The 24,439-nt window shown below is 44.2% G+C and overlaps 4 protein-coding genes across 10 annotated transcripts in view; 2 read left to right on the top strand and 2 right to left on the bottom strand.

Moving 5' to 3' along the window:
- The window catches only part of LOC6547289 (5-hydroxytryptamine receptor 2A), a 56,874-nt gene extending 47,952 nt beyond the window's left edge, over positions 1-8,922 (top strand). For 2 of the 3 annotated variants that reach the window (XM_001974735.3, XM_026980847.1), the window contains 4 exons: positions 914-1,144; positions 5,199-6,077; positions 6,440-6,561; positions 7,504-8,911. In XM_001974735.3, the coding sequence (XP_001974771.1) occupies positions 914-1,144; positions 5,199-6,077; positions 6,440-6,538 (1,209 nt within the window). In that variant the 3' untranslated portion in view covers positions 6,539-6,561; positions 7,504-8,911. Of the gene's footprint in view, positions 1-913; positions 1,145-5,198; positions 6,078-6,439; positions 6,562-7,503 lie in introns of all 3 variants that reach the window. The other variant, XM_026980848.1, reaches the window with a different exon arrangement.
- A 298-nt stretch (positions 8,923-9,220) lies between these two features.
- Positions 9,221-16,407, bottom strand: LOC6547291 (beta-glucuronidase). 4 transcript variants are annotated; one of them, XM_015156377.2, is made up of 9 exons: positions 16,105-16,407; positions 11,569-11,972; positions 11,087-11,399; positions 10,478-11,015; positions 10,274-10,417; positions 10,124-10,208; positions 9,890-10,066; positions 9,668-9,806; positions 9,221-9,601 (listed from the first exon to the last, which is right to left on the bottom strand). In XM_015156377.2, exons 1-9 carry the CDS (start codon positions 16,106-16,108, stop codon positions 9,435-9,437), a joined length of 1,971 nt encoding a protein of 656 aa, XP_015011863.1. In that variant the 5' UTR covers positions 16,109-16,407; the 3' UTR covers positions 9,221-9,434. The 4 variants fall into 4 exon arrangements, with proteins under 4 accessions (XP_015011863.1, XP_001974773.1, XP_026836573.1 ...); XM_001974737.3 differs by lacking the exon at positions 16,105-16,407 and adding an exon at positions 14,546-14,689; XM_026980772.1 differs by lacking the exon at positions 16,105-16,407 and adding an exon at positions 14,218-14,267.
- Positions 16,408-16,672: 265 nt separating this feature from the next.
- Positions 16,673-20,841, top strand: LOC6547292 (exostosin-3). The gene is made up of 3 exons (XM_001974738.3): positions 16,673-17,019; positions 17,492-17,617; positions 17,678-20,841. Exons 1-3 carry the CDS (start codon positions 16,792-16,794, stop codon positions 20,240-20,242), a joined length of 2,919 nt encoding a protein of 972 aa, XP_001974774.1. The 5' UTR covers positions 16,673-16,791; the 3' UTR covers positions 20,243-20,841.
- Positions 20,842-20,867: 26 nt separating this feature from the next.
- On the bottom strand, positions 20,868-24,282 carry LOC6547293 (ankyrin repeat domain-containing protein 13D). 2 transcript variants are annotated; one of them, XM_001974739.3, is made up of 7 exons: positions 24,067-24,282; positions 23,811-23,943; positions 23,438-23,752; positions 23,054-23,370; positions 22,805-22,900; positions 22,005-22,747; positions 20,868-21,569 (listed from the first exon to the last, which is right to left on the bottom strand). In XM_001974739.3, exons 1-7 carry the CDS (start codon positions 24,157-24,159, stop codon positions 21,353-21,355), a joined length of 1,914 nt encoding a protein of 637 aa, XP_001974775.1. In that variant the 5' UTR covers positions 24,160-24,282; the 3' UTR covers positions 20,868-21,352. The 2 variants fall into 2 exon arrangements, with proteins under 2 accessions (XP_001974775.1, XP_015011861.1); XM_015156375.2 differs by lacking the exon at positions 20,868-21,569 and adding an exon at positions 21,578-21,853.
- Between the last annotated feature and the right edge of the window lie 157 nt (positions 24,283-24,439).

Raw genomic sequence — 24,439 nt, 5'->3', positions numbered from 1 at the left:
TTGCCAAAAGGGTCAACAATCGGAGGCTAAGGCGACAAAGATGACGAGGCCGATGGCAAAGGGTTGGACTACTCAATTACTTTAATTTGGTGGGATTGAAGGCGACAAAAGTGCGCACAAAGGGTATATATTTGGAAAATAAGAAAGCCGACGGTTTTTACACTTTGTGTAGTGAAAATACTGCAATTAATACGTATCGACCTTAGACTGTTTAACATTTTCTTAATTAGGCTATTCTTTGTCTTTCGATTTAATATAAAATACCTATTATTTAAATTCATCTCAACAACCAAAACATGATTTCTGAAGACTGCAGTTAGCCCAATTAGCATTAAACTAAAAATAGAATTTTATTCTATCGTCTTCAAGTCGAAGTTCATTGTCCCTATGAACTGAATACACTAGCAAATCTCTCAAAAAAAGGATATGCGGCTGGGAAAAAATCAAAGAGGTCAAGCGCTGGGTGAAGTCAAACGTGAAATTTATTTTGAGATGCCGGGCGGTCAGGCAAAGTGGGCCATTTGGGAGATGTTTTGGGGTGACTGTAACAAATACACACAATTTATTTACGGGACGCAACCCACTTACATATGCATATGGTAGCAGGAAGGAAAAAGTGGAAAAAAAAGGGGGATCAGATCGGATCTTTCGGTTCAGCCTAAAACTTTTTTGGATATGCGTACAAATTGCGGTTTATTGAAGCGTAAGGCAGAAAAAGTCGAAAATGTAAATTTGCTACCGCTCTCTTGTTATTCATTTTAATGCTGTGCGCAGAAGTATGAATTTAATTTGGAGTCATGCACACGGGGTCAAAGGGCAAAAACTCAATGCAGACGCAACTAGAGCACTCTACTATCTCTCTCTCTCTATCTATCTCTCTCACCAGCCATCTATCCGTCTCAATCTCTTTCAGCCGGACGGAGGTGCGGCAACAGATACGAAACTTAATCGACTGCGTCTACGCCTCGGCAGATTCTCCACGGCCAAATCCAAGACCGGAAGTGCCGGGGGCGTCTCTGGACCCCCATCCGGGGGCAGGGCTCTGGGCCTGGTCGATGGCAACTCGACGAACACGGTCAACACCGTCGAGGACACCGAGTTTAGCAGCTCCAATGTGGACAACAAAAGTCGGGCAGGCGTCGAGGTATGTGAGCAATACAAACACTAAAAACCAATATGGGAAAGTTACTTTTAAATTCAATTAAATGTTTGCTAATTTTATAACTGGAATATACGTCTTCGCTCTGCTTTATATGAAATATTTCAGAAGCTTTTCGTAGCGCTAGTTTAACTTTAACTTTAATGGCTCCAAAAACTGCTCCCCAGTCTACCAAAAGTTTAAACACAAATAATTTTTTTTTTGCAGCATATTTTCTCCAAGTGAACCAAAGAAACAATGCGCACTTTTGGGTTTAAAGCCAATTTCATAACGCCTGACATGTGCCCAACGATCTGGGGTTTTGCTTCCTGTGCCCGAAATGCACACGCACACTTCAATGAAAGGCACACGGACACAGACGCAGATACAGATTCAGGCACAGATACTCCGGCAGATGGGCTGACCAAAAATAAACCCGCCAGAGTTCAGCTCATTTCTCGCTTTATTATGCGACTCCAACTAGAATGTGCCCTTTGGCCTGCTGTCGCTTTCTACCTTTGGGGGATTGAAATGATTTTTCCTCTTGGCTACCTTTCCAGTGGGCCATTCCAACCTGGGCCGCCATTCCCAGCCCTCTTTTTCACCCAGCTAATGTCTCATTAGCCCAGCTGCCGTCGCAGCAATATGCACTTGAGGATTTCTGGGGAAACATTTCCCGATAATGATCCAAGCGGATGCCAAGGTGCGATTAACCTTTTCCGTGTCGGCCACGGACGAATTTCTTGATGAACGAATAACGAATGGATGATGCATGTTACTTCTCGGTTATTTTATACTTTAAAACATTTTCAAACTGGAGTTTTAACCATAGTCTCTTCCAATTCACATATCTGATGGCAATTTGATGTGTGTAAACTAAGCGGTAAGCCTTAGTTCTGGGATAAGAAGCAGTCTCCCCGGAATAAGCGCAAAAAATCCAGGCAAATTATCCGCCACTCGAGCAAAATGTCAGCGATAAAATGCAGGCAAGGCTTTGCTGCGGAAATCCCAAGCAAAAAGCGGAGTAGATGGCTCCAACCCAAATTTGTATTTAGCCGCATTTTATGTACTTCAATTTTCGGCCAGCGATTTTATGGCTAAAAAATAATCCAACGGGACCACACACATTCAATAATAACACGCATTAAAGCGGAGGGGCGAAAGCAAGCCATAAAAGAGCAGAGCCAAAATAAATTGCTTGAACGTTTTGTTTGCATTGCTACAAGCCGGGCCAATACCTTTGCACTGGTCGAAACGAGGTGGCGAAGTCAAGGCGACTGGCCAAAGGCCAGGGGTCAGGGGTCAGGCGTCGGAGGGCGGAGGGCGGAGGGCGGAGGGCATGCCCGGAATCGGCAGGTTCGTGCCGGTTAAGTAATAGCAAAGTCAAATATAAGCTGTGACAAGGATACGCCTCCTTCCCCTGGCATGCAAAAGGCGAGACGGAGACAGGGCAACAGAAGTGAGATAGCCTGATTCAAATGAAAATCAGATGAAATAAGCAACTGCGAAGATCGATTTTGGGAATACTCTATACAAAAAATGGGTACAAGGGTATAGGGAGGAACCTGAAATCAAAGTGCCCAAAAGGATGCTTCAAAAGCACATACTCGTTTGAAACATATGCCCTGCAATATATTGCTGCATACTTTTAGACAGCTCTCTTAATTTCCTGCCAACCTGTTTAACCTTCTTTAAAATTCCTCTGAGCAAACTGTAAAATATTTTCCCACTATGAAAATGTTGTTTAGCCAAATATGTTGAGCAAACTGCTTGCCGAAAATCCTAACGCGTAACAAAGGGCATGAAAACAAAATAGCAACAGGAGCCAAAAGACAGTTCAAGGAAGAGAAATATGGGGTTGACTTTGGGGCCTTTGACTCCTTGACCCGTGGATTTCGATTGCGATTCCCATTCTGATTCTGGGCCGCCTAACAAGGCACTCAATACGCTTGAGTAATTGAGCAAAATATGTTGATGGCTTATGGCTAACAGCTTTCGTTTCCATTCGCTTGGCCAACACAGCTGCCCCACCCCGTACCCCGCCCACTTCCACTCACCCAATTCTGGACCTGAGATTAAATATTTACTTGGGAATGGCTTTCACACACCTCTCTTTCGGGCTGCCTCCTCTTCGGCAAATAAGTGGACGGGCAAATAAATAAACAAACACACTTTTGCACGCATGGCCCAAAGCAAATATATAAATTTATTACAGTAGTGTGTGGGTTAAATATGGCCAAAAAAAAGTGTACAGAAAAGTGCGCTCACAAAATAGGAAAAAATGGCAAACATTTGTATATTGCGGCACAGGTTCATATTTATTGAAGCTGGTCTATAATTAAGGCGAAATTAATGTCCTCCTGTGCAGGTGGAAAACTGTAAAACTGCTAAATTGCGAAATTCTCAGTATTTCAATGTGCAAATCCCCGCAATCTCCGCTCCTCGATGATTTCCCATTGTTCGCCATATTTCGGTATCAGTAAATTAAACTTCGCTCTTTGCTTTGGCAATTGGATGCTTTGTTCACGATTTGTCTTTGGCTTCGCATTGATTTCCTGTGGCATTCGTTTTCCTTGCTGTGCCCCTTGCAACATATTAAAAATGCTGCAGAAAGGGCACAAAATTACAATGCCCGTGACAATGCCGCTCAGTAGAGTGGACCAAAAGGCCGAACTTAAAAGCATCCCATTTTACACTATAAAACAAATATTTCACGTTTCACTTTTAAAGTAAAAGCCCTAATATATTTATTCAAAGGAAAAAAAACAGCAGCTGTAAGATATTTCGTTTTGCCAATGCTCGAATATAGCATTTTCATTTTGAGAAACTATGAGTCCACCCTAATGTCCATACGTATGTTTCTAGGATTCACTGTGGTTGCTTTGTGTTCCGTCCCAATTGGCCAATGGCCATTGAATTTGATATGAACTAAGCTACTCGTCCAGCGATTTATGTCATGTCTCCATTGTTCGCAGAACATCAGTTTTTATTTGCTGAATTTGAATGTCTTCCCGGTCACACAAATTACACACTCAACACAATATGTTTCAAAATTTATGGGAGCATCAGAGTCATAAAATTCATTTGGTCAGGCCATTAATAAACTTGGCTTAGTCGCAAGAACAATGGTGATGGCACATACATAGATAAGAATACAATAATTAAAACGATAAATTCATCTTCAAATTTTCTGTGAAACGTAAAAATAATAGAAATTCCTAAATGATGACTGAAAAGTAAAAGTTTTTCGGAATGTTTAAGTGGTTTTAAAGCAACTGCTAATATCCGATAAAAAGTAATCGAAACTATCGCGTTAATCGCTAGCCCACTCACATCCCTAGTGGCTACAGGTATCGCCAGCAAAAGGTGCCAGCTGCGAAATAGACACAATTTATCACACGTAAAGTTCATTTTAGCACCTTGCGGCCACTTCCGCCCGACGCACACCTACGGCCTGGCTCAAATTACAGGTGATTATGGGAATTTTAGTGCTAGACAAGCCGTTAGCAGGACCGGCTCCTCAAATATGTACGTTACATCCGGCAAATTGCCTAGCAGCCCTTTTTCGAGTGGCAGGGGTCTGATAACAAAAAAAAATATATAAAAAAAAGGGGGGAAGGGGGAATGGGGCCCATTGCCCCAAAATGGGCAACGAGCTTAACGAAAGTAAATATTTACACTCTGATTTTATTCATTTACCGAAATTTATGGCCCCAGCGCCATGAAATTTGATGAGCAGTAAATATATTTATGAATGCAATGCGGGTACTGATTTAAAATGCTAATTTGGCGCATAAAATATCCGTCCGCGGATCCGAAATTGGTCAACTATATTTAATATCAATCGTAATTGGCTTCCTGAAATGAATAATTACCATTACCTCTACAATTAAAAAAAAGTCAAATGAATTAGTTATAATTGGTTCGAAAAACGCGTAGCATTACGTATCATTTCAGGCTCCTTTAAAGCTAAGTTTTCTTGTGTAAAAGGATCTTAAACTGGAACTAAACTAAATAAACTTCATATTAAGGATTCTAAACGATACGGTTTCCATTGCAGGCACCCAGCACATCGGGCAGCCAGATAGCCACCGTGTCGCACCTGGTTGCGCTGGCCAAGCAGCAGGGCAAGTCCACCGCCAAATCCTCATCCGCTGTCAACGGGGTGGCCCCATCAGGCAGGGAGGAGGATGATGGCCAGCGACCAGAACGCGGGGAGCAGGAGGATCGGGAGGAGCAAGAGGACCAGGAAGAGGAACTGGGCCCGCAGCCCACAACCGCAACATCAGCAACGACAGCGGCAGGCACCAACGAGGTGGAGGACCAATGCAAGGCCAATGGGGTGGAGGTCCTGGAGGATCCGCAGTTGCAACAGCAGCTCGAACAAGTGCAGCAGCTGCAGAAATCGGCAAAATGCGGCGGCGGAGGCGGTGGGGCCAGTACGTCAAATGCCACCACAATTACGTCGATATCAGCGCTATCGCCACAAACGCCAACATCACAGGGGATTGGAGTCGCCGCCGCCGCTGCCGCTGGACCGATGACGGCCAAAACCAGCACGCTGACAAGCTGCAACCAGTCGCATCCGCTATGCGGCACCGCCAACGAATCCCCATCGACCCCAGAGCCACGCAGCCGGCAACCGGCAACTCCGCTGCAGCAGCCACATCAGCAGGCGCATCAGCAGCAACAGCAGCAGCAGCTCTCCAGTATCGCCAATCCGATGCAGAAGGTGAACAAGCGAAAGGAGACCCTGGAGGCCAAAAGGGAACGGAAGGCGGCCAAGACGCTGGCCATCATCACCGGCGCCTTCGTCGTCTGCTGGCTGCCCTTCTTCGTCATGGCCCTGACCATGCCCCTCTGTGCCGCCTGCCAGATCAGCGATTCCGTGGCCTCGCTCTTCCTTTGGCTGGGCTACTTCAACTCCACCCTCAATCCGGTAAATGGAATAATAAATAAATGGCTAAGTAACTGCAGGATAAGTGCATGAACTTGTCAAAACTTTGCATATAAAAAGAAATTTTAGGACGTTCAAGCTTCACGTCTTGTTTGTTTTCTTTAAAAAAAGAGCGAAAGATGAGAACTTTGAATTTTAATAATGCGCATTTAAGATTTGAGGCAATTGTGTTTTAAAAATCTTCAACATTAATATGGCTCACTATGCATAAGCTAAATTGTCTGAAAAAAGTAAAAGTAAAGGGTTTCGCTTGCTTTCAGTTATTTAAATGGATGTTAAATGAAATGGTTATGAGTGCAGCTGTCATTCCCGTTCACTGTTGATTAAATAACTCCCCCTTGCAGGTCATCTACACCATCTTCAGCCCGGAGTTCCGACAGGCCTTCAAGCGCATCCTCTTCGGCGGCCACCGACCAGTCCACTACCGCAGCGGGAAGCTCTAGATAGTGCATGCGAAGAGGCGAAGGTGAGTGCTCCTTGGGAAGCCAATGCCCAGCGGTGGGGGTGCACTGCACGAAAAACATATAGCACACAGCTCCTAATACCACAGATACTAACAGGAATTCAGACTATCAAATTATCGTACAGCTGTTTAAAAGTATGCAGTGAAATTGTTTTGCTAATACGCTTGCATACTCTTATTCTAGAAAGATTTGGATATTGTTCTCCGTGTACCTTGTCCTTGTGTGCCATAACTGCGGCAACTGGTTATTGAGTTAGACAATTTAGCCGACAGCCATTGGAAACATTTTGAATCGATTCAACGCACACGCAATTGCATTCTTTTGCTGTTATTGTCCCTAGCTGGCAAGTTTCAATTTTCAATGCTCGAAGCCAGACCCGAAATTGATATTGCTTGAGTTGAGTGGAAAGTGCAGCAGTTTCCAAAGGACTTCCCCGCCAGGAACCGAAACCATTGTTTAGCTGAAAAAACCAAGGGGAGAACTTTTGAACCTAGAGCCAAAGTTTTATCAGACCTTTATCTTTTATCGGACCTGTCATCTGCACCCAGCCATGTTGGTCAATGCATTAGAATTATGCCACACAGCTCAGTTGAAACATTCCCGCTTGGAAGCCAGGCAAAACCGAAACCGACATCTAAATCGGGAAATGGGTTTTTATCTACAAAGAGGAGGGGGCGCACAAGTTTTGAATAGTTACCATTTGCGTTTGCTGAAGGAAGAGCCATCTGCATGTGGCAGCAGTTAAATCTTTGCCATTCATTCGCGTTCATTTGCAAAGGCAACATGAAAGTTAAATTAAGTAACATTAATTTGAAGAATTTCCTGCTTAGTTGGGCGCCCCGCCATTTCGATGAACTTTTCCATGAATGCAGAAAGTTTTCATCACCACCCAGCAGCCATTCACACTTCACTAATGAATCCTTGCAATTGCACCATCCTTGCAGACGCTTCTGCTAAACCGACCAGCGGATGTTGATCTAACCTCTTCGGCTATAACCAGGCGAGGATTAACGCATCTTGTATACCAAAGACGATAAAATCAAGGACGACGCAGGATCGAGGAGCAGTCGCATAACCAGTAGTTGTTAAGTGTGTACATAGCAGATGAATTGATGTTAACCTATGCTAATATATATTGTGTTAGATATAGCTAAATTTATAGAGCCAAGTGGAGACTGTTTTTAGAAGCAAAAAGTTGAATTGTGAGGAGATGCCACCAAGGAAATACAAAAGTATCTAATCAAAATAACTAGTCCTAAGCCACCAACCACTACCGCATAATTGACATAACGAGCAATCTACTACCAATTTGTATGTGTTTTCCAACTTAACGTGAATTGTATAACTCATAACCATGTTAGGCGTTAGACTCTATCTCTCTTCTCTGCTTCAGGAAAGGGACGTTGGACTTAGGATCGGTAATTGGCAAATGGGAAATGGGTAATGGGTAATAATGGGTAATGGGAATCAAGGCATTGGAATCGTTATAACTGAAGCGAGTACTCGATTATGTATAGCCCAGCTAGCGACATTTAATAAGCATATTGCATCGTAGACCTAAGAACATTTGTTGAGCATCGTACTAAACTGTAATATTGATATAGGATCTATAAAATATCGAACCGGTGGAAGCCAGTTTAAATGAAATTTAAACGTATTGTTAAAGCCACAACTAGATAAATTACATTTAAAACTGTTGTACTATTGCGTATGTACTATATGTATGTTAGATCGGTAACTATGTGTCGAGGATTTCTTTGAATAAGCTGGCATATTACGTATCACATAAGCAAACAGTTCGAATGACATGTAATATTTGAAGAGCAAACTACTTTCGGGAAAAATGGGTAAAACGTAATTAGCTAAAACAAACACAAACGTTAGAGCATACACTGCATAATGACACATACATACAAGTATATGTTAGTTTAGACTAGGCGGGTATTATGATGTTTTACCTTCATAAAACTACCAAGCGAACTATTCGAAAACCAAAATCAAAACTTTACGAAAACTTTAAGCCGACATCATTACCTAGCGAATAAGTGTTTGCAGATCTGTCTATCTATAAAAACCAATAGAAATAAGCCAAGTCCCACTGGCACCATACTTCGCAATAATTCGAAAGGACACCCACACAATTTTCTAGCTAAAAATTGCCAAAGGCGGTTTTGTTTATTTATTGCCATTTCATTTCTTATTCTCAGTTCAAACAAATTGGCGCGCATTTTTAAAAGAATTATTGCTTGGTATGCCAGCCGATTTTCCGGGAATTTCGCTAAGCAAACAGCATAAGTTAAACTAAAGAGATTACTATCAAATTCATTGGCTGCAATTTAAATAAAAATTCAACTTTCATGCAAGAAAGAAGGCTCGAAGTTTTATTTCTGAATCTGAGGATTTTTGAAGATTGGGTTTGGTTGATTAAAACAACAAAAACTCTTCAACAAAAATGAAATGACGCTAGAGTCAATAATGAAGTACGTTTTTATTTAATCAGCTGCTTTAATATTAAACCTAAATTTTAAGCTTCATAGAAGCATTAACATTCCGCTAACAGCACAATTTTATACAATCATTAACATTCCGCTAACAGACTTCTATCGTTAGTTATCGATATTTGCCCTGCAAACTTGCTGCTTTATATGAAAATATACCAGGTATAAATAATGCACTTTCATTTATTCTCTTAAAAATAGAAATACATACAAAAATACAAGAGCTAACCATTTCATATTGTACAGGGCAATGCAGCGGAATGGAAATCGGGTTAAAATGCAAGTCCGAGGCGGTGGTGACCAAGGAAAAAGTTTTTCTTGGTAAACTTATTTACAGTAGCCGAATACTTGGGGCAGCATCAACGTGCTCCTGACCATTAGGATATCAGGTCGGCGATGTAGGTGAAGAGATCGTCCGGGAAGCTGCATTGGTCCAAATCTCTGCCCAGTGCAAAGTATCTTTTGCGGAGGAGATGAGCTGCCGCCTTGGGCTGGCGGGCGCGGGTGAAAACACCCTTTTTATTGCCGCCCACGCGGGTGTAGGCTGATTAAAAACAACATGTTATTACATTATAACCAAATTAACACGTTTGAGGTAACGGTCACTCACTTTGAGCTGTCTTGAAGTCAGCAAAGTTCCACACAAACTCGCCAATAAACCAGCCCTTTTTGCGCAGCTCATCGAAGGCCTTGAAATGGCGGGAAAACACCTCCGTCTGGAACTCCTCCGACCACACATAAGCAGGTTGCTGATGGAACAACATGAAGGTTAGTTAACCTTACTTTAAGCCAAGAGAGATGTAATGCATCCCCAAGTTGCATCCATACTCACCATATGCAAGCCCTCCAGGGTATCCGCTCCATACTCAGACATAATGATGGGTTTGTTGTAACGTTTGTTCCAGGCGATGGCCTCGTCGATTACATTCTGGGTCACCATGTCCAGACGTCCGGCATTTGAGTACCACGCATTGTAGCGATTGAAGCTGATGATGTCCAGCGAGCGGCCCTGGAACGGAAATATTATATGACAGTCTATAGGTTAGGAAAAGTGCTTGCTACTTACCGCCTTATCCTGGGTGTTTGGAACGGCAATGGCAGCCGTGATGGGTCGGGTTTTATCCAGAGAGCGCGTGAAGTTGGCCACTAATCTGGAAGGATAACAATGGAATGGGATTGAGCTGAGTACGATCGGAAATAAGATGGAAATACCCACTCAAAGTACGAGTCCGCACTCACGCTGGCAGTACGAGGTTCATTGGCAATGGACCACATCACCACACTTGGATGATTCCGATCCCGATGGATGAGCTGCTCCAGCGACGACTTGTGCTTGCCCAGCAGCTCCTGGCTGTAGTTTCTGAAAATCGAAGACATTAGCATCAGTAAGAATCCCCTCGAGGTGTGGTAATAACTCAACTCCGTATCCACACTGGGGCATTCGTCGATGATCATGATGCCGTGCTCATCCGCGAACTGCATGGACTCCTCGGAGTAGGGATAATGCGAGGTGCGGTAGGCATTCGCTCCAATCCACTTGAGCAGATTGAAGTCGCGAACCATCAGCGCATTGTCCAGGCCTTTACCCCTGATATCCGCATCTTCGTGTCGTCCGAATCCACGGAAATAAACGGGCTTGCCGTTGATCAGGAACTGCTGGCTGTTCCAACTTAATGTGCGTATCCCCACTTTGAGTCGATACACATCTAGGAGCTCGTCGTTGGTCGCCAGCAGTTTGATCTCCAGCTGGTACAGATACCCAGGCTCCGGATGCATTAGGTAGGGCCACCAGGGCTTCACCGGGTTCACTTGCAACTTGCCGCCTAGTTTTCCGTCCGACGTGGCATTCGCTACCAATTTGCCTTCCTTATCGTACAAGTTGGCCTGAACGTGCAGCACATTATCTGCCTCGTTGGCAGCGCTGCCATTCACGCTTACGCTGTAGAACACCTCGCCAACTGTTTTTAAGGGCAAGTATTCCAGTATTAAAATTAAGAAGTGTATAAATTCAATCGAAGTAATAACCTACCGGTGGCATCCTTTGAAAGGTTCGTGGTGACCTCAACTTCCTCGATAAAAGTTCGGGGCGTGGTGTAAAGATGCACGCTCCTGTGGATCCCCGCGTAGTTAAAGAAGTCAAATGTGTAGCTCTGCACAATGGTCATGCCACCATCGTTGGGCACTTCCGTAATCCTGCCCTGCGGCACTGTCGTCTGAATGAGGGCATTGTCGCACATCACGGTGATGCGATTCTCAGCTCCATAGTTCAGGAGATCTGTGACCTCCGCCTCGAAGGGAAGGTGACCCATCTCATGCTTCACCACCTTCTGGCCGTTGATCCACTGAAACAAACGAGTTCTCATTAATTTTATAGGATGCTCTGCTATAATCATAATAAAATTCTAACATTGCATACTTTTAGGCAACAATATGTATAAAATATGAGCTATGCGATCTTATTGTATTGTATCTAATATGTATTGTATTCTAATATGTATTCTAAGTACCCACCACATATGCCTCGTAGTGAACACTACCGAAGCGCAGCCATATCCTCTGATCCTTTGCCCAGGATCGGGGCACAAAGAACTTGCGGTCGTACCACACTGTGCCCACGTGATCCCTCAAGTTATCCGTGGTTATGTCGTTATAGGATGCGGGCACTGGCATGGGGATTGTGGGCCTGCTCTTGCTCAACTCCTTGGCATACCACTCATCCCGTACGCCCTGCGTGGGATTCGCCTGATCGGAGCGCACAAAGTTCCAGATCCCGTCCAGAGATCGCACCTCCCGCGTCTCCGATTCCCTGGGATACAGCATTCCGCGCGTTGAGGGCACCTCCTTGTTGACCAGAATCAGGGCTATGGAGAAGTGCAGGACATAAAGACCAGTGACCAGGGAGAAGAAGGAGAGAGCTGCGAATACATAGACATACAGGGCGTAAAGATTTTCACTACTGGACAAATATTCGGGTGATTACAGCGCACCGATAATGGGTGTGATAATTGTGCGTATCACTTTTTTCCATTTCTTGATATAAAGAAAAACTCGATTGTTTGGAGGTATGTGCGTGGTAAGTGTCAGAACGGAATAATATTGATTTTGTGTAGACATAATAGTTTATTAGCACTAAAACTGTAAGTAATTGCACAACTGGCTTGGTGAAGCGTTTCTAAATAATCAATGATAATATTAAATATTTCAGTGTTTTATTGAAGAGATAAGACAGCTCCATTTACAAAAGTTATATCCCATTGTTTGCTTATCAGAGATATCGAAAGTACATACACACATGAAAACATGTGCGTAAAGATAAGTTCAAAAGGAAATCATTGTATAAACATTTTATTAATACATACATATATTATGTTACATTTTTATTTGCAGTTGCTAATTCAATTGTTAGTATCGTAAAATAAGTTACCAGTCACATTGATGATAAATATATTGAATGACGCATTGACGCATTGAACACTGAAACAAAATATTGCGGTGCAACAAATTCTGGTCAAAAATATCCTTTTCTATATGCACTGTGTTTTTCCAATCACATGAATGGCCAAATTGAAGGCATATCTTATCTGGCTTTTAATGCCCCCTTTCCCTTCTTTTATTACCCATACTAAGTAGAATTCTCCAATGTCAGCTTTTTGGTAACGGTACATACAGTAAACACCGCTGCGATATTCATACTCACTTGAACAATAGTTTCAGCCGATTTTCAAAGTCGGCGGGCGAAACGAATCGGAACGAAGAGAATCAAAACAAAGGGAAACGGAAATGAAATCGGAATCTTTACATTACAACAACACGATCAGGACAATGGACAAAGCAAAGCGCCAAACAATGCGAATGAGCGGCTCAAAGCAAAAGAGCGAAACCGGAGAGCACCAGCTTTCAAGGAAACACTTTTACTCTCTGTGTCTCTCTCCCAGTAAAGCTAGTACAGATACAGATACAGACACAAATACACAAATGTATGTGTCATCGTTCTCTGCTTAGAATTCGTTTTTGTTTTTGTCTTTATTCATGTTCTGCTTTCGTTCTCTTTTTGTTTCGACTTTTGTTTTGATTTCTTTTTTATGCAAATGTCGGGCGCATTGCTGGGCACTTTGTTTTGTTTGTTTTGCTAGTTAAACACGTTTTCCAAGAGGCAAAAAGGTAAGCGAAACGAACATTTCAGAAACCGCCACAATCCCATAATACGCATGCAAGTGAGAAAGCCGAGAACTTTGACCGTTCTCTCACGTTCGCTGGCCGCCGGAAAACTACTTCCACCATTTATTTATCGCATCTCACATGTTTTACCCCTTAATCAGCTGTCTAATCGTAAAAGCTGCCTACGCTGGTGATACAAGAAAGCTCCAGGGAAAGCTCCCCCAAAGATCGATAGGCCATCGATGGCTCGATTTGTTTACCGTTAGATAGCCAGTAATTCTTCCAGTTTTAATATTAAATTATTATATTATTTTAGATGTTTAATGAAATGGTGCACCATATATGAAATATTTATACTTTCTTTGAATAATCTTTGAAATAACACATCTTTAAAGTTATTATTTTTTAAGTGTTTAAATATTATTAAATACCACAAATAGTTGACTAATAGTTGAGTTGGATGGAATCGTTGTTTAAAATGAAATTATTTTGTATGAATAAGTTGTTGTCTAAGAAGCTGTTATATATAATTTAGTTTCTTCCGCTATTTTTCGGGTTAGGTCCGGTTAGTCATATTTTTTTTCCTATAACAATTACTTGATAAAAAAAAATATTTTTTTTTTTAAATTGCAAATGAAGTATTCATTTTATATATATATATAAACTTTTTATGGATGCTTAAAACATTTCAATGTATGAAATATATTTATAAACAACACTTAACTTGTATTGCAATTGAAATTTTACCAAGGAAAAAAAATAAATCAAAGAAGCACTTCTTGCTAATGAAATCTATTAGTTTCAACTAAAACTTTAAAAGGAGAAAAGCAAAATAAAACTTTATTGATTTGTCCTTCTACCCAATTAAATGTTTTACGTTCAACTAATGCTTTCGCATGAATAGAAAATTAAAATGGTTTTTAAATTGGTAAAAGTGTTTTTTGTAAATTGTTCTTAGCACTGTTTATACATTTTATACACTGTTTATAACACTTGGCTTACACATGGCGATTGGCAATCACTGTGCTCCTGCGAATCTACACCCACCGATTCGATACACCGAACTCGACTAAGGTTGCACCTGCGCTGCGTGGGGCTTTTAAGGCCCCAAGCCCCGAAATCCGCCAGCAATCCGGCCATCCAGCTAAACTCAAGATATTTAAATGCCCGGCACAGCGGGCGATGCACCGCTACGCACATATCACTCGAAAGGGGGCCACCAGACGCTCCTCACCACCCCACACCACACCACACCAACCGATCCGATCCGATCCAATCCGAGCCAGAAACACATTAGCAGAACCGGTGCAGGGCCAACTGAAGTGCTTACCCCAAATTTCATATTTGCGACACGTGAGACGGATCCTCAAATGCATGTTGGCATTTACTGGATTCCTCTTCGGATCCCAACTATCCGCAGTTGTTTGTGCCGCAGAGTGCCGGTTTCTTGCGGCTACGTTCGGCGCCGCGGGGTAACTGAATCCGATTCCGAATCGGAATCGGAATACAAGTCCGGATCCGCGGAAGCCCATGGCGGATGTGCCATTAGTGGGCAAGGCAATTGCGACCGCTTGCCAGCGCCAAAGGTCGTAGGGTTGGCGATTGCGGGGTTAACGGGGGCAAAGTGTCAAAGTGGCAAAGGGGCTTAGGGCGGGCGGGGCTGGGGGTAGCTATAGGAAGACACGCACCGCCACTGCAGTGAATGTGCCCCTAATTAAGCCCACCACCCCGGAACACCGCCCATCCCCGATAAGCCGCCGGCGAAGCCGCTTGTTCCAAATCCGAAGCACTCGACTTGTCATTCGGTCATACAGTCTGGCTTCTAGAATTAATATTCCGAATTCCACTTGGATTGCGACTTCAAATATGTTCCAAAGCCATAGTTTAAAACCATTGCTCAAACTATTACTCTAATGCTAGGTAGAATTCTTTAATTAGAAAGATATGTACGGACTGTACTGACTGAAGGAGAGCGGTGGACTGTAAGGGTGGGCCGAGTTTCAATTAAGTGTTGCTGCTCTGGAACTGGATTTTAATTACTCTTGATTGGGAACGAAATGCGGAAGTTTCTACTCCTTCATAAAAACAAGTTGACACATATTGATGGGTTAGTTCTTAAACCGTTTGGACTAGAAAATAATAGATGCAAGTGCTATCTGTTTTATTGTTATTGATTACAAACATGTGTATTATTAGTTCTAGTCCTATGTAGAAATATTAGCTTAACCTATTGGGACTCAACAAAGGTTATCAAGAACTCATAAGATTAGAAAGTCACTGGACTTACTGTTGAACTCACAGATTTTATTTATGACACATTATTTTATAAATGAAATATGTATAAATTTTTGCAAGGGTATAGACCTTTCAATGAATGGGGTTATATCTATACTGACAGATAATTTGGTCTAAGGCTTATCACCGAACAACAATCTTTTAACAGACTAATTTGTTTAATTCTGATCTAACACCTTTAGCGTATACTGTAAATTAAAAAGTATATATAGCTTATAGCACGTCATTTAAGTAACATTAATATTTCAAAGGTCCAATAAAAAAAAGGAAATGTATTTGTGTTTGCAGTATTGGATGTTCTGTTTTCTCGACTTAATGTTTCGCAGCTCATAAGATGAGAGCGCTCTTAGTCAGAAAATAGATAACTATCCAATCTTTCAATGACCACTGGTATGCACTAAAAATCGCACCTTCATGTGCTAAGTGTTAGGGTATCGATGGAATGTACCCACGCCTGTTGCCATTTTCCTTTCGTTTGGCTTTCACTTTCAAGGCCCGGCCCACAAAAGCAGGCCCAAAGCAAAGAAAAGAATCAATGGGCGGCCAAAGAAAGTGAAAATGTCACCGACAGTAAATATAAATAGAGGCTTTTACCCATATTCGAGTATTCCGTGCAGGATTCCGGCGAATGATCGATGTAACTTTGTGACTATAATTAAAATCCGGAATTGGTTTTGTGCACTTAGGAACTATTTTCGTTTCTAATTAAAGCTCGAACACAAGTGGTCAACAATTGGCAGTCATTTCGCGGCTATTAATAATCGGTTCAAGTGTCTCGCCGGTAATTACAACCACAAACTATTTCAAACTTTAAGCCGCGAGGCGAAGCAGACGCACCGCTGATTTGGATGCGACTAAAATCGCAAACACACTTTGCCAAGACAACTCAAAGATCCGACTGTTAGAGCTTTAAATCCGCTGTTAAATGCAAACTGTTGGTTCGCTGTTAACCACTGTTAGCTAAAATTTCTCTCGTCTGAGCGGCAATTTTAAGAACTTGATAGCGTTAGCAGTGACCGCTAGGATCACTAAGCAATACATGAAAAACCTTACTTGTATGACCTCAGATTGAAGATTTTATTAAATAGTATTAAATTTGTACATTTGTGAATAATTCCATTTTGGCGGGCTGACCGATAAATATCGATGCGCCGATTACACGCGTAATCCAAGTGGTGGTTGTGCAGCCCTGCAGCGCGTTGCCAACTAACGTTGCTCCATTCACTATAAAGTGTAAATAAATGAGATATTTTGGTGGAATCGCGAGCTGAAACTAATGCCATGCCACCGGCGTACGACCTTGGCCACTCCGGAGAGGCGTACCATCCCCTGGACACTGGCAGCGGCGGCGGCAAGGACGCCTGTGCCCCAAACTCATCCGCCGCCCAAATCCGCCACTCGATGGGATTTCGGACATCCTGGATGCGGCAGCTCCGCCGCTACAAGCTGCCCATTGTGCTCCTGATGCTCCTCTTCCTTGTTTCCTGCCTGGCATACCGCATTCTTAGCGTAGGTATTCCGCATTCTCCATCTTTCGGATACCGGAAGTGAACTCCGGTGAAGATTGGAACTCAAATGTTTGGAGCACCACGGCGGCTGAGATCACGATCTTAAAATAACTGATAACACTAACTTAAAACATAGTACTGGTTAAATCAATAATAATCTTATTATCTTGTTCTTAGGTTCAGAAGTTACAAATTTAACTAAACTAAATATTTGAGTTTTTTTTATACATGTATGTATGTTCATATGTAGGTCAAGCTGTAATACAATCAATTTTAAGCTTCAGATTTAATCTTTCATTGCTATTATATAATTAAAGTTAAAAATATGTCCGATCTCAGATACTTGTACAAAAACTACATACTTTTTGTTAGTCTTGCTTATCTCCTAACGTTATCAGCGTGTGTCAAACATATTTACTTACCATAGATAATATTTCAAATATAGATCAATTAACAACTAGTATACTTTACAGGTGGAGCAAGATGCTCCGCCAATGGATATACATCGTAGTTCACCGCTGCTAGATGCCTACGAAGATTTTAGCGCCATGAGAGCAGGAGATCTGAAAATGCGCATCGAGGAGATGGTAAGAATCAAGGTTAGTACCCGAAAACGTTTATATATACATAGTCAGAAACTAAAAGCCCCTCGCATGCAGAGCACCGTGTCCGTGGAGCTGCGGGAATTGGAGTCCCGACGCCAGAAGCTGCAATCGGACATTAGCCAGTACAACCAGAAGATCGAGGAGCTCAAACAGGAACTGCTTAGGGAGCAAACGGAACTGGAGCGCCTCAAGATCTCCGTGGAGCAGGCACAGGTGGCTCAGCGGGAGGCTGTTCAGCGGAACACACCGGACTTGGCCTTGCCCCGCTCTCTTTTACCCAACACACTACCCAGAAAGAATAATCCCATCACTGGAGGAATGGCGGCCAGCTGCGAAATGCACAACTGCTTTAATCACTCGCGCTGTAGTCTAACCTCCGGCTTTCCTGTTTATCTGTACGATCCGGATGAGCATAGCGTACAGCGAAAGGGTTACGATATCGATGGCTTCCTGAAGACAACTCTAAAGCAGACTTTGGGATACAATGCTCATATAGTTAAGGATCCCAAGCACGCCTGCATATATCTAGTGCTGGTGGGAGAGGCTCTTCTAGAGCAGGATCTATTGCGAAACAATCGCTATGCGGCTCAGGAGGCGGAGCATCAGCAGCCTTCAACGCCCACTATTGAAAATGACTGCCCCGTGGACATGGAGAAGCTTTACAGCCTGCCATATTGGGGCGGCGATGGACGCAATCATGTGCTGCTCAACTTGGCGAGAAGAGATCTCACATCCCATCGTACGAATCCTCTCTACAAGCAGAACACCATGAGAGCAATTGTGGTGCAAAGTGCATTTGAGAGAGAACAGTTCCGTCCAGGTTACGACCTTATTGTGCCCCCTATTCTGGGTCCTCCTGGAGGAGATGTGTGGCAGGAGTGCGCGGAAATGGTGCCCGCCAGGAGGAAGTACTTGCTTACCTACCAAGGAGAACTGAGGCCCAAACAGAGCAGCTTGAATCCTTTAGATGCGTTTATACTGGAGCACCTGGCGGACATGGCCAAGGGCGCTACGCAAGATCAGTTCGTTCTGCAGTTCCAGTGCGTCCCTGCTACGGAACAGCAAGAGGGTGATTCCCTGCCAGATTGGACCCTATGTGGTTCGGATTCCTCGCGCCGCCAGTTGCTTAAGGACTCTACATTTTCTCTGATTTTGCCCCCGTTGAATGGCAGAGTTTCTTCGACACTGATGCTAGCAAGGATTTATGAAGCCCTTCGTTCGGGAGCAGTGCCTGTTATCCTTGGAGCAGATGAGCTGCGCTTGCCCTACGCTGAAACTGTGGATTGGAGAAGAACGGCTCTACTTCTTCCAAAGGCTCGGATCACAGAACTGCATTTCCTTCTACGGGCAGTTCAGGATGCGGACTTACTGCTGCTACGGCGTCAGGGACGCCTCATCTGGGAACGCTATTTGAGCTCTGTGCAGGCCACCGTGGATACAGTGATTGCCAGTTTGAGGGATCGCCTTGGAATCCCACCCAGACCAGTGCCCTCCGTTATAGCGCAAAGTGTTTTCAACAGTACCTTTATACCCCTAAAATCTGATCCGCCTGTCGGCTTGGACACGGAACCCGAAGAGTCATTGGGACCTATAGAACCACCCTATCCCAGTCCTGCTTTCCGCCGGAACTATACAATACTGCGTATGCAGGCGAAGGAAGCCTGGAACGATTGGTTGGATCCATTTTACCTATACCCGCAGCTGCCCTTTGATCCCGCATTGCCTTCGGAAGCCAAGTTCGTGGGCTCGCATACAGGTTTTCGTCCGATAGGTAAGGGACTAGGAGGAGCCGGAAAGGAATTTGGGGAGTCACTGGGTGGCAATTACCCCCGAGAGCAATTCACCATTGTCATGTTAACTTACGAAAGAGAACAAGTCCTGATGGATTCATTGGGCAGACTGTACGGTCTGCCATATCTGCACAAAGTCGTGGTGGTTTGGAACTCACCCAAGCCGCCATTGGATGACCTAAGATGGCCGGATATTGGGGTACCAGTGGCCGTCCTTCGGGCTCCCAGGAACTCCTTAAACAATCGATTCCTGCCATTCGATGTCATTAAAACCGAGGCTGTGCTCTCTGTCGACGACGATGCCCATCTGCGTCATGACGAGATACTCTTTGGATTCCGTGTTTGGCGGGAGCATCGCGATAGAGTGGTGGGCTTCCCAGGACGTTACCACGCCTGGGATTTGGGAAATCCCAATGGCCAGTGGCACTACAACTCCAATTACAGCTGCGAACTGAGCATGGTGCTGACAGGAGCGGCGTTCGTACACAAGTACTACCTTTACTTGTACACCTACCATCTGCCACAGGCGATTAGGGACAAAGTGGATGAGTACATGAACTGCGAGGACATTGCCATGAATTTCCTCGTATCCCATATAACTAGAAAACCACCAGTCAAAGTAACCTCCAGGTGGACGTTCCGCTGCCCCGGTTGTCCCGTTTCCCTCAGCGAGGATGACACTCACTTCCAGGAGCGGCACAAGTGCATCAACTTCTTCAGCCGGGTGTTCGGCTACACGCCGCTGCTGAACACCCAGTACCGCGCGGACTCCATTCTCTTCAAGACTCGCATCCCGCACGACAAGCAGAAGTGCTTCAAGTACATCTAGTCGTACAACTGATCCAAGAACCCCTATTCCGACAAAGGCGGCCACTTCACTTACCTTAACGAGGTGATCACCAGCTGAATGACTTCTAGTTGTAAGTAAAACTTATCGGGCTTGTTCCGGTTTTCACAAGTTGGTTTTTAGGAACTTATGTTGGGTGTAATTATACCGAACCCAACCAATTCTATATCGTAACATTATTTTAGGACTTTAACCAAAGGTGTGCAATACGGAGTAATACACAAATTTTAAACAAACACTATTTAGGTAGAAAATCTAGTTATCCACTAATTACAACTCGAACAAATCGTTTAATCTGTGAAAACTCGAGCAAGCCCATATGTATATAATCTATTTTGACATAAGTTACCCGCTGATAAGGCAATCGAGATAGCACAGCTTGCATATGACCGATTATAGACTATTTCATATGTCTAGATGCTGCTTTCAGAACTACACTTGCTTAGAAAGTAGCATTGAAAATTTTTCGGAATATCTTGAGTAGAAACCAAATCAATTTTTGAGACTTTATGTGTTTGCTTAACTAGCATAAGTTGTGTACCGATTTTGACTTGTATATAGTGCTTAATAAACGAAATTACTATATCGCTAAGTATAAAAACGACCGTTTTCCTGATGATTATTTCATATATTTTGTTCATTTACACAAAAGGTGTCAGCTTGCATGCGCATGATGTGAGTGGGTAGTATTGGTATAAATTACGGATAATGGTGATTAGTGGTTACAGATTAAGGACACGCACACATGTGGTTAACCGGTTGGATCGCATATAAGACATATCCTACGGGCACCACACGCACTTAATTTTAAGTTAGTATCTAATAGATACCAGATACAATGCAAAAGCTACAACTACGAGGACTACTTTGGATACATGGTATATATAGGGTGGATCCTTCGGTTGCGAGTGGACGAGTTGAGACCAGGCGACTGCTTCCCGCTTGCGTCCCGCTTGTATCACAATTCAAAACAAGAACAGGGCGCAGATGGATGCGGGGGTAACTTAAAGTACTCGGTATTATTTATACAACTTAGCGCGAAGGTTACACTAGAAATCAATATAACTTCAATTTGGAATTGCTGGTAGTATATTAGTGCTCTTGCAGACTAAGCTTCAGCGCCTGCTCGATCATCTCCTGCTCCTGCTGCCGCTCCAGTTCGAATTTTCTCTGCTCCTGCTGCGACAGTCGCATGGCCATGGCCAAATCGGGATCCACATACCGGAATCCGCCATCGTCGTCGTCGTCGGAGGCGGGCGAGCCGCTTTGCAGATTTGCATGGGCGCCCAGCAATGATTCCTGGAGGACTCTGCAATTGATACAAGAAAAGGGCACAAGAACACACAAAGCTTGGATCAAAACTAGCAATACGAAAGGAGGGGAGTGGCTTCTTAGCGCTACTTGAAGATCTTCTTCATGTAGCCCAAATCGTTTTTGAACTGCGCACCAGCCGAGGCTGATCGTCCACGTGTCTGCGGCTCCAGTTGGAGTTGCGAGTGGGGAAAGGACTGGGGTTGGTGCTTGGGGGAGGGCGAATAACGCCCGTACTGCTGGCGATGGGGGGACAGTAAGTGCGAGGATAAGCGGTGGCCACTAGCGTTTACCATTGACAGGTGTTAGTTTTGGTTATAAATCGAAATCATGGCAAGCTTATAAACCCTTGTAGAATAACTAACATTAACATTAAGTAGCCCGTAGTGCTACAAAAGTATTCTGCAAGGGCAAAAGTATGCTAGGAACTTACCGTTGCAGCTGCTCGTCATCTTCTGGCAGGAGATCGGAGCCCACGACGTTTTGGCCCCTCAGCACTTCCCATATGTCCACCTTGTCGTCGTCCCGGGCGTCCACGCCACAAGCTCCGCTTGTTTCCACCAAACTCTGCTCAATGGCATACTGTAGCATGTCATCCTCATCGAGGGGAATTTGACGACGGACATCGCTGCCCCTGTTTGTGTAGTGGGCCGGGATATCAAAGCAGCGATCATCGACCAAACAAGTGACCCGATCTTGCTCCTGCAGCGTGGCCACGTGATCTACGGGCGTGGTTAAAGCAAATACATTTCCAAACGTAATGCAGGCATTTAGAACATGGAAGAGCGGGATTTCCACTTTGACTGGAAAACCAGCAGGCAGCTGCATGGTGATAAAGTCTCTCAGCTTGGACACATGTGGACTGGCCATGGTGGACATGAGATCCAGGATGGGAAGCACTTGTTCCTGAAGTCGAATGGGGTGCTCCTCGGCTAACCATAAGTTAGCTCTAAAGCGCTGCACCTTTGTGCTCAGGTTCTTGGGACCGCCAACATCCCTTCCGTGGAGATCAACCTCCTGACTAAAATACTCCTCCAGGGTAACAGAAGACTTGGGTGTACTGGTGCCCGACGCACAGGCGGAGCTTCCGTTGCTCTGATTTCCGGGAGCTGGGGAGTTTCGTCCACCATTTTCGACTCCGGCGATTGAACCTTCTCCCAACCGAGGCGATGGTGACTAGAAAATAGTAATAATGTTAATTATTTGAGGCAAAGTTGATTAACTGAAACCTACGCGATCTTTGAGTGCCGCAGCGGCATCAGCGGGGGACACATAGTCCTCATCAGCAATTCCCAGCAGGCTATGAAGTGGTGTCCTCGCCGTCTTGTTCTAAATCACAAAAAGAGTGTATAAAAAGTTCAATTTATAAAGTATTACGTGAAACAAAGAAGACAGCCAGGGCCAGACTGCATTTATTTAACACTATGTTGCGAATGATGCCATGCAAATGTTTAATTTGTATTGCACTTTAGGTTTTCTTACCTTGATCTGCTCCTCGCTAAGGTGATCCATTCGCGTCTTTGTAACGAACTCCACGTTGCTGGCCCCGTACACCTTGCAGTTGTAGCCGTTGATCACCTCAGATTTCTCGCTACGCCAGCCCCATATGCCGCACTTGTTGCGCTCGAAGCTAATCTTGTCCATTTCGATGTTGTTCGTGATCACCGGGGCATTGAGACGCGCTCTCACAGTGCCCAAGGCTGGTGGAATAGCCACAATATCACCGATATCGCTGCTCATCTCCTCCACCATGACTTCGTTTGTATCGTGATCGATCTCGATCATCGTGGCAGTTTCTTCTACAAATAAGTAGTGTTTAAGTATTGGGCTGTTATCTTAAAAATCGTTCGATTTTTCTCCACTTACTGGCTCCCTTGAAGATGTAGGAGCGATTTCCCCGTTGCCAGGTGTTGTTGTCGAAGCCCAGCAGCGTGGTATCTATCCGGACGTTGGCTCCGCGCTTGTAGACCTTGTAGGTGTCGCTGGGACAGAGACGCGACATCAGAGGCACCCAGGAGGTGAACTCCCACTTCATCTCGATGTAAAAGTCGGGAGCATCCAGTAGGTGCTGCAGCAGCTTAGGCACATGCGTAACCCGCTGGACATGGCGCTGGAGATCCCTGACTTCGATGATGGCCGTCAGTATGTCAACATCACCGGTGCAGACGGCTTCCTGAACAACTAAGGGCGGAGAGGCAATTATTGGAGTTAATTTGCGGGTGTCCCTTCGTTGACTTACTGGACCAGCCTTCGTGCTCATAGGTGGCATTGCATTTGGCAGCCAGAAGGCATTTAACACATGGCAAATTGGCCAATCTCACAGCCAGCATCAGTGGCGTCCGGCCGCGGGGATCGATTTTCTCCTTGTCGTTCTGCAAGGTGACGGAATCAGTGAGTTTAATCGCAGTGTCATTTCCCCGTGCCCTGCTAATTCAATTAGCACCTGTCCCCGGGGGCCACACCCACCCCCATGGAGCACCACCACCCCTTTTCACCTGGTCGATGGCCGCCTGCAGCTGCTCCAGTTCGTTGTGCCAGATGTGCCAGTGCAGCGGGTACTCCGCCTTGATCTCCTCGACGCTCCTCATCCTGGATCGGGATTTGCGCCGTCTGATCTGCGGCTAAATTGCCGATTCTTTTGTTTCTGTGCTGTGTGAAAAAAAAACAAACTGTATGTGCGGAGGTCTGGTCACACTGTTCGTACGACACCGATTGCTGGTTAGTGATGGTAATCGTAAAAAGCCGGTACGATATATCGTCTGGAAATTAATTCGAAAGTTTAGTTGATTACAAGTTTAAGCTGGTTAATTATAAAACTGAAATGTATTGAACTAATTTGCCAGCCATAAAAATGTATTTATGCAAAAC

Source organism: Drosophila erecta, unplaced genomic scaffold, assembly GCF_003286155.1.
Source record: "Drosophila erecta strain 14021-0224.00,06,07 unplaced genomic scaffold, DereRS2 tig00000092-arrow-pilon, whole genome shotgun sequence".
In the NCBI taxonomy this organism is placed as follows: domain Eukaryota; kingdom Metazoa; phylum Arthropoda; class Insecta; order Diptera; family Drosophilidae; genus Drosophila; species Drosophila erecta.
This window is presented reverse-complemented; position numbering and strand designations above follow the sequence as displayed.